Source organism: Egretta garzetta, unplaced genomic scaffold (assembly GCF_000687185.1).
Source record: "Egretta garzetta isolate BGI_Z169 unplaced genomic scaffold, ASM68718v1 scaffold659, whole genome shotgun sequence".
Taxonomy (NCBI): domain Eukaryota; kingdom Metazoa; phylum Chordata; class Aves; order Pelecaniformes; family Ardeidae; genus Egretta; species Egretta garzetta.
Window position 1 is genome coordinate 311,038 of NW_009260683.1, and position 9,987 is coordinate 321,024.

Sequence of the window (9,987 nt, forward strand, 5' to 3'; positions counted from 1 at the left end):
TTGACCTGGACAGGCTGGAGAGCTGGGCAAAGAGGAACTTGATGAAGTTCAACAAGAGCAAGTGTCGAGTGCTGCACCTGGGGAGGTCGAACCCCATGCACCATTACAGGCTGGGGGGTGACCTGCTAGATAGCAGCTCTGCTGAGAGGGACCTGGGAGTCCTGGGGGGCAATAAGCTGACCATGAGCCAGCAATGTGCCCTTGTTGCCAAGAAGGCCAATGGTATCCTGGGGTGCATTAAGAGGAGTGTGGCCAGCAGGTCGAGGGAGGTTCTCCTCCCCCTCTACTCTGCCCTGGTGAGACCCCACCTGGAGTACTGTGTCCAGTTCTGGGCTCCCCAGTTCAAGAAAGACGAGGAACTCCTAGAAAGAGTCTAGAGGAGAGCTACCAGAATGATAAAGGGACTGGAGCATCTCCCCTACGAGGAAAGGCTGAGAGAGTTGGGCTTGTTCAGCCTGAAGAAGAGAAGACTGAGAGGGGATCTCATCAACGCATACAAATATCTTAAGGGCGGAAGTCAAGAGGACGGAAGCAGTCTGTTTGCAGTGGTGTCCAGCGACAGGACTAGGGGCAATGGATGCAAACTGAAACACGAGAGGGTTCAGTTGAATATGAGGAAGAACTTCTTCACTCTGAGGGTGGCAGAGCACTGGAACAGGCTGCCCAGGGAGGTTGTGGAGTCTCCTTCTCTGGAGATATTCAAAGCCCGCCTGGATGAAGTCCTGTGTAGCATGCTCTAGGTGAGCCTGCTTTAGCAGGGGGGTTGGACTAGATGATCTCCTGAGGTCCCTTCCAACCCTTACGATTCTGTGATTCTGTGATTCTGTGTGAAACCAGCACTAGAAGGCAGGGAAGTAGGGCTGTGCAGTAGATAAATACTTAGGTTTTGTCAATACTAAAATTCTGCTATAATTTTGATTTTGGTTTTTTTTCCCCCAAAATCAGCTTCCAAGATTAAATTTAGATGACAGGTGGCCAAAACAACATTGCACATCTTAACATTTTGAGAACATACATAGACTCAGAAAAGGCTCAAGAAAACATATACCCAAGCTCTTCAGAATGGAAAAATCTGGTTATCCCTGAAGTATTATTTGATGTCTCAAAAAATATTAACCAAGGTATCATTTTTCTATTTTAGAGATTTAATTTTTACTCGAAAAACCATAGAGTTATTGCTCCTACTTCAGCTGCTTATCACCATTATTTCATGGAAAACTCCAAAAGCAAAGGGTAACCTAATGGAGGGTTACCAACAGAGGTTAAGAGTCTCTCTGCAAGAGTCTCTCCTTCTAAACTTTTTCCAGATGTTTACACATAAAATACCTTTAAGTAACAGAAACAGGAACAAATGCTTACAGAAACACTGAGACATCACAACTTCCTTTCATTCCACTTTGGAACAAGCACAAGATTGCTTATAAAAATAATACTGTGTCCTGGTTTCAGCTGGGATAGAGTTAATTTTCTTCCTAGTAGCTGGCACAGCGCTGTGTTTGGGATTTAGGATGAGAAGAATGTTGGTAACACACTGATGGTTTAGTTGTTGCTGAGCAGGGCTTACACCAGTCAAGGACTTTTCAGCTTCCCCTGCTCTGCCAGGGGCACAAGGAGCTGGGAGGGGGCACAGCCAGGACAGCTGACCCCAACTGGCCAAAGGGCTATTCCAGACCATAGGACATCATACTCAGCCTACAAAGCTGGGGGAAGAAGAAGGAAGGGGGGTCGTTCAGAGTGATGGTGTTTGTCTTCCCAAGTCACCATTACGTGTGATGGAGCCCTGCTTCCCTGGGGATGGCTGAGCACCTGCCTGCCCCTGGGAAGTGGTGAATGAATTCCTCATGCACAGCTTTTGCTTTACCTATTAAACTGTCTTTAGCTCAACACACAGGTTTTCTCATTTTTACTCTTCTGATTCAGAAAGTTCTGATTTCTGATGCCAATGCCAATGTCACTCCAGTCTTCAAAAAGGGCAAGAAGGAGGACCCAGGGAACTACAGGCCGGTTAGTCTCACCTCCATCCCCGGAAAGGTGATGGAACAACTCATTCTGGGTGTCATCTCCAAGCAAGTGGAGGAAAAGAAGGTCATCAGGAGTACCCAGCATGGATTCAGCAAGGGGAAATCATGCCTGACCAATCTGATAGCCTTCTGCAATGGCATGACTGGCTCGGTAGATGAGGGGAGACAGAGCACTGGAACAGGCTGCCCAGGGGGTCTGTGGAGTCTCCTTCTCTGGAGATATTCAAAGCCCACCTGGACGATGTCCTGTGTAACATGCTCTAGGAGAACCTGCTTTAGCAGGAGGGTTGGACTGGATGATCTCCCGAGGTTCCTTCCAACCCTCGCCGTCCTGTGATTCTCTCCGCCATCCCACCAGGTGGGAGTGAGCAAGTGGCTGCGTGGGGCTTAGCTGTCGGCTGGGGGTAAACCACAACAGGTTCAAAATTACTGTTTACAGTTTTAGTAACATTAAGACGTGCTTAGTATTTCTGAAGCTGATGTTAACTTGTTTCTCTGAGAGAAACTACAACACTTCTGCCAGTAACTAATTTGCAAGTGTCTCAAAATTAACTGGATACGCTCATTAGTTTATTATCTTTTGTTATTACCTTTAATTTTAAAAGAAGCTACTGATTTCTTTGTATTAAATTCAGCATCTAGCAATGTAACAGTAAGTATTTTGTAGAATTGCCTACTTGGAAAAAAAAATGCCAACATTTACCTGAAAATGTTAATACCTTTTTGACTAGGGAACACTGAATTTATTACAGTCTTAAACCATTTTAATAATCCACTCTCCTGCTTTGTGTCCTCTTAAACTGCAAACTGTTCAAACAAACTGTCTTTTTTGTGGCCTGCACAGCAAAAAGTACACTGCTAAGTTATATTACTTGGCTTAATCTTGGAAATATCTTATTTAACTCAATAATAATGGGATGCAGATATTGATATCTGAGAGTCTTCAACTCTGAAAAAAGCAAAGGTCTTGATCAAAAATGTCAAAAGCACAGAGAATTCCACCCGCCGATTCAGCTGCTTAAAGTTAAACTTACTGCAAGGTTCAACACAGTTAAAGCGTACTGGATTTTGTTTCTTTTTCTCCAACGTGGAAATTTGTTAGAGGCGAAGAAAGAGAAAAGGGAGAAAATTCAAAAGGCATACCCATACATTCAAACTAGTGCATGTTTTTTAACACTAATGAAAACTTGCAACTCAGTGTTGTGGCTCATGGATTCAAAAATACTTAAAACATGGTGTAAGCAAAACAGTAGTAGTAGTAGTAGTAGTAGTAGTAGTAGTAGTAGTAATAATAATAATAATAATTTCCTTTTTCCTTCAAACTGAGGAATGTTTTTCAGTATAGAAACACAGTGACTAATTTTAGGATATTGAAGAAAGCTGGAGTAACTCTGCACAGTATTTTTTTCTCCTCTGTGACCCTGAAGTTCTGGTGACAGCAGATAACATCTACCTTGCTCTTACTTCTGTTATTACAGGAGGCCTTGAGGCAGATTGACCTTCAAGTAACAATCACTATTGTGCCATATAAGGGAGAAGGAAAAAGCCTGTGCTGCTACACAGAATAGATATTTACTGTTTCAGTATGAATACAACCATCTTCCAGTATGTTCCCATATTACCACTAATGTAACTAATAAAAATTGTCTGGAGGAAGCTGAATACAAAAATATAACAACATTGTATGCCAAAAACACCCCTCACATTTAAACACTATGCTCACAAAGATAAATAACAGGAAGGAGGGACATTAAAAGAACTGGTTGTTAAGCAGGAGGAGAACTACTGCAAGAGGCATGCATCACCAGCTAGATCGCTCTCCTGCAGCTCTTCAGTATTGAGAAAGGAAGATGCTACCACTAGACAATGACTAGAGACAGAAACCTCCAAGGGCACAGCTTTGCTGTTTAGAAGTCTTCTGTTAGTCTAAACTAAAAGACTGTACAGATTTTCCTTTTGCCACGCTTCTCATCCTAATTATATCAAGCATAAGACAGAAGTTCTAATTTTCAAGGCATTGTAATTTTTTTACTGTGAGTTTTCTGTTATCCACCAACAGGAAGTTAGCATCCAACATCAGTGGGGATATGATGCTAACTTTCACTTCCTAATTGTTGGATTAAAAAACAGAATTAAGATATTTCTCTGTTACTACTCCTTGAGGCTAAGGGAAGCATTTTGCAAGCATAAGGAAAATTATCTTAATCAAATTCCTTTCCAATATCAATATTCCTTGCAAAAAGCTTCACAGGATTTAGACTGCATACCAAATTTGTGACTTGTCTGACCTTGCCTGCTGTATCTACTCCATTTAGTGACTTGTGCAAGGTAAATGGCTACTTTAAAACATGTTTTTAAAAGCACCATGTGCCAGCTGTGGAAGTGAAATAGAAGAATAAAGGAGAAAATGGAGATCCAGATACCTTGGGGCTGAAAATGCATGTGTGTCTTTGTTCAGCATTTAGAGCAAGATAACTTAGCTCCACACACCTACAAGTTAGACCAGCCACATTGCTTCCAGAAGCCAAGCCAGATCAGGAGTCTCAGCAATACAGCAATATCATAAAATTTCCGCTTTCCCCACCCTCTCCTGATTTGTTTCCATCTGTTAAATATCTTATATTCAAGCTGCAAGCTGTTTGGGGCTGGGGCTGTCCTTTTCTTCCAAGTTTCCTGAAGACCAAAAGCCATGACTTGGGTTTCTCAGGTGCTGCACACACACTAATTAATAAGACAATAACCCTGAGGCAAATGGAGAGCTCATGAAGTTGTTCAAATATTCAGTAGCTGAGCAGGCAGGCAATACATGCTAGTGCCTGGAAACCAGCAGGGCTCGGAGGAAGACTGAGAGCACGACTGAGGTCAACAGAGATGGAGATGATACTGCAGCTGAAGAATTCAGGATAAAGAGTTAAAATAAAAGAAAACAGGCAAAAGAATGGAGGTAGCAATATAAATATCTGGTAACACAGAGAATAGGAGTAAAGTCCATGACCAAGGTAAGCCACAGTTGCATGGGAGATACACAAGAAAAAAGATTCACCAAAAAAAAAAAAAGCATATACACATACCTGTAAACCATTTCATTAGGAGCCGTGTCATCAAAGGCATAATCAAAACGAAAAGTTTGGTTTTCTAGGTACCTTGTTAAATCCACCTTTTGTTTTGGTTCATGTACCATCACAACATCTTTACTAGGAATTGTTATTACATCAAGGTCTTTCATTAAAGTTTCTAAAAAATAAGTGAAATATATATATATTTAACTAGCAACACATCATTATTTTTTACATTGTTTTCATTGTTTACACTCTTACAAAATCTCAGATAACACAGCTCCTCCAACTTACAACACTGCAATGGATTTGGGCTTCTGATAGTAATCTGCTAAGTAAGTGATCTCATTTTGGAAGTCTGGTCATCCCATTCTACCAATCGCTAGAAATTAAAGAGAGGTTGTACAGAGTTGATTAGAAAAATTAAGATCATTAATTATAGCACTACCATTATAGCTTGTTATGTATTCTATAATAATACTTTCCATGGATTTGAGTTCTTTTTCTTCAGGGCTTCTATACTGTTTTACAGATTACTACCATATCCTTTGAGTTTTTATGAGTAACTTCTCTACTGAAGAAAGTGGACACTGAAGCCCCATACTGCCTGGACTGTCACAAACACAAAAAAAATTAATAACCTTACGATAATCTGCTTTATTTTAAAATTCTGTCTTTTTCTCTAACTCCTTAATGTTATAGTCATATGTTCACAGCTTTCAAAAAGAAAAATTTTGCTTTCATTCTACAAACATTTTCATTTGTGTATTCCTCCTAGAACCTAAAGTATATGTCTTTAATATAGAATTTCTCTAAAGTAAAATCCTTTCTAAACATTATCTTCTAAGCAGAAAAAGCTGAAAATGCTAATGATCCTTCCTATCACTGGGAATGAACAAAAGCCATCTAGATGGGATTTTAATAGTGAGTTCCCAGGTTATAATTACTACACACCACTACAATTTATTGCTAATTGTTGTATGAGATATGAGTCAGCAAAACAGAGAACCCAGTGATCCATGATATGCACAAAAATAAAGATCCTTTGTGTGTATAGTCAGGATCTTAATGTGTCCAACTTGCATTTCTATGTAAAATTTTTTAAGGCATGCAGTTCAAGAATTTGACGTGGCTTTATACAATCTTTTCAACTGATTAAACTGATTAAACAGTACAATGATTACCATTACATGACATTACACACCAACAGAAATATACATCCAACTCAATTCTTTGCAGCAAAAAGCTTTTTAGTTTAAGCAGTCAAAAGCTGATTTTTCTTAAGTGATTGTTTGGCTTGAGATATTTACCTGCTCCCAGCTATTTGTTATGATGACCTGTATTCCTTACTGATGAAAATACGGAATAGTGTCTCTGAAACCCAGCATACATTTGTCAATTATAAATACATGTGACTGAAATAAACCTTAAAATGTCAATCTGAACACCTATTTCCTACAAAGTCAATTCACAGAATGATTGGTGCTGAGAACACCTGAAGATTTTAGTGATAATTCTGTGTTTGTGAGACTGACAAAACAAACTAATGCTACTTTTTCTCTTCAGGGTGTTACATACTAGTACCTTTCACTCCTTTAAACTCTTCAATTTTAAAGCGTGGCACAATAAATACTGTTTCTTACAAAGTGTGTGTTTTCAGAAGATTGTATCATGTGGGTACTAGATTATCTCTACGGTTCATTCCCTGCATACATTGCAATAATCTCCCCAGGGGAGTGGTTGACTCCGCCACATTGGACACTTTTGAGACTCAGCTGAACAGGGCACTGGGCCATCTTGTCTAGCCTGTGCTCTTGCCTAGAAAGGTTGGACTAGATGATCCTTGAGGTCCCTTCCAACCTAGGATTCTATGATTCTGTGATTATTTCATTAATAACGTTTTACTATAGCTTATTCTTAAAAATGCAAAATAACTTTAGTGCCAACCTCATTTTTACTTAGACACTCATCTTCCTACAAACACCTCTGAACTATTTTTTTAATAGCTGCAAACCACTAATACCCAAAATATGCAACTTCCACAAAATCGAATCCTAATTCTGAATCCCAACTCATGCCCCATGACAATTTGCTCTCATTTACTGTAATTTCACTTTGTCCACCTTCGGTGCAGGCAGAAAGTGACGTTTCCTCCAAATGTACCAGATTTCTAAGTCATATTTTATTAAAGATAAGCTCCAATGCTGAAACAGAAATACAACTGCTACCAGACTTGTACATTGAATGCCCTTATTAAACAGGCTGTGCAAAATAGTTTCAATTAAGCAATTTTTGAGATTATGCATTCCTGTCAGATCAATAAAAGAAAAAAATACAGAGAATAAGAAACAGTGAAAACAAAAAAGACAAAAAAACAACTATACACTGGTGTCAACATATGTTTTCCCTTCCCCATACAATTCTCCCATTTTCCTCTGGATATGCTCCAGATAATCCTCAATGTGTAATTCTGACAGCACAAAAATAGTAAATGCATCCAGTATTCTCTGAGAGTCAGAGCAATGCTCTTTGAGACCTTTAGCTAAGCAAAATATAATAGAAAGAGAAGGAAAAAATATCTCTCAAAACGGAAGTCAGCTTACTTAAGCACTGCATTCAGACAGGTTGCAATCCAGAAGTATTTTCATTCTTAATTTCCCACTGAAAGTAAAGAATTTCACGGGAAGATTGGGATTTAACTGGAGTCGAAAACCTGAACTTTTTTTTTAATACAGACTCCAGTCTGATGAGAAGGTGATAAGAAAAAAGTTGTAACGCTAATTAAGATATAAAAAAAAGTCACTAGGGAGTCATTCCAGTACCTAATAGTTTTTTAGTGGCATTTCATATGCCCTACAGTATCTCTCCCAGTCCTGAGCAGCAGCTCCAGAGGATACAAGTCTTCAGCTTCTCTGTAATCCACTAGCCCTGCGAGGACATCTCAGACACACTTGGTCACCTAACATGTCGTAAGAGACCAGCATTTAAGCACCTGAATTGTTCCCTTGATGTCCAATTCAAGACCACTTGAAAGTATAAAAATACGTGTACAAAAAATGCATAGGAAGGTTTTCATTGGGTAGCTCTCTGCTCAGGAGATCACTTAAAAGACAGATTAAAAGAATGGTGATCCTAATGAAATGTAAGATTACTGAAGAAATTACAGTAGAATTAATTCCCAGATCAACCAAATACAGCCTAGATGACCTCAACTCCCAGTCCATGAAATGGTGACAGTTAAACTACTTTTCTCCCCATCTTTATCCAGGTTATGATGAGGCTAGAAATTTTCTGGGTCCATCACACATATTGTTTAGTATAACAGAGTTTCACCTTTGATCAGTATCTCTAGATGTCTTTAAAACAAAAAATATTACTATCAGAAGCAGTTTTCCAGGGGAAAAAAATCAGCAAAATCTTAAATAGTCATACCTTTTTTATTGAGTGGTCGTTTTCGTACACAAACGCATATCCTGTGCTCATCAATCTGCAAAGGAAACAAATCTTTCAGTGAACTATGCCCCAGTTCTAGTTAGAAGATATTTTACTCTATTTCAGTTCTATTCTTGAATTAATTAAGCAGTCATTTAAACAAAGAGAAATTTCCAAGACAGTGAAGTCATCAGAACATGTAAAAGCCCCTTATGTCTGCACAATAGCCACGAACCCAAAGGGGAGAACGACACATCAACAAAACCCCCTGCAGACAGTGATCTAATCCTGTAGAGCACCAGGTACATCTTGGAACACCGCAAGCAAACCCAGCTCTAACAGGGTAGATACACTATTGACAGAAATTGTCACAATCGCCGATTTCCACAGAGATCCGATAACCTGCATCGTTTAAGGATTCTGCTCCTCTGACTTCTCTGCAAATCAAAGGTCCTCATCACCTTCAAAGATCAAATACTAATCTTTGTACTCAGCAGGGTTTTTCAGAGAAGCTTAATGGTTTTGTGTGCCTGTCCCCGAGCATCCCAGGAAAATTTACAACACAGAGGCTGAGTGACTACTTAGTACATATTGGTATTATTTTATAGTCAAAAGGTACTTAAATAACGTAACACAACTAACAATAATTTAGTAACCTAGGATTTTCAATAACTACTAATATCAGTATCATCGGATTACTGAAAAAGTAAATCCATGTTATAAAGAACATTAATATATATTAAACTACTTATTTTTTATGTTTACAGACAGAAATATACATTGAAAAAATTGAAAACACATGGCAAAAATGTAAGTGGATAAAAAAACTTCCATGTGGCTGGTGTACTTACAGGATCTGCATTTGTCAGTGGTCTATAATCCAAACTTCCCCTGAAATCTCTTATCATACACATAATTTCATAATTTGGGTTTGTAGCATCAACATCCTAGGGAAGTAAGCAACAGAATTTCTAATGTAATTTTTTTCCCAAAATGGACTAATTTCTGCATATTCTATATTTATTTATAAGAAAAAGATACATTAATTGAAATCTTTTTTTTTTTCTCTAAAACGTAAGAAATGTCTAAAATGCAAGTTTAATGCTTTTTTCCATAGTGATGTATCTAATTTACTGACCATAAAGCAAAGCAATTATGTGCCTTCTATTTCATGGTTTTGGTCGTCATGTAATAGAAAATACTTTTTAATTGAAGACTCATTAACAGTCTACTCAAGAAAGAGAAACAACTGCTGCCTTTGCCAGAACCTTCACACTAAGAAACACATCCAAATTACTGCGTGACACCTGATAGCATATGCAGTGAACGCTTCTTAATCTGAGATAATCTGGTCCAACAGATAAATGGATACACTCCATTACACAGGTATAAATCATAGAATCATAGAATCGTCTAGGTTGGAAAAGACCTTTAAGATCATCGAGTCCAACCATTAACCTAACCCTGCCACCCCACCA

The 9,987-nt window shown here is 38.7% G+C and overlaps 1 protein-coding gene across 3 annotated transcripts in view; it reads right to left on the minus strand.

The window, feature by feature from the left end:
* KIF2A (kinesin family member 2A) overlaps positions 1 to 9,987 on the minus strand; it is a 41,460-nt gene that overhangs the window by 22,897 nt on the left and 8,576 nt on the right. For all 3 annotated transcript variants that reach the window (XM_009645811.2, XM_009645809.2, XM_009645808.2), the window contains exons 6-8: positions 9,361 to 9,456; positions 8,510 to 8,564; positions 5,093 to 5,255 (exon numbers count right to left, since the gene is read on the minus strand). In XM_009645811.2, coding sequence (XP_009644106.1) covers positions 5,093 to 5,255; positions 8,510 to 8,564; positions 9,361 to 9,456 — 314 coding nt within the window. The remainder of the gene's footprint in view (positions 1 to 5,092; positions 5,256 to 8,509; positions 8,565 to 9,360; positions 9,457 to 9,987) is intronic.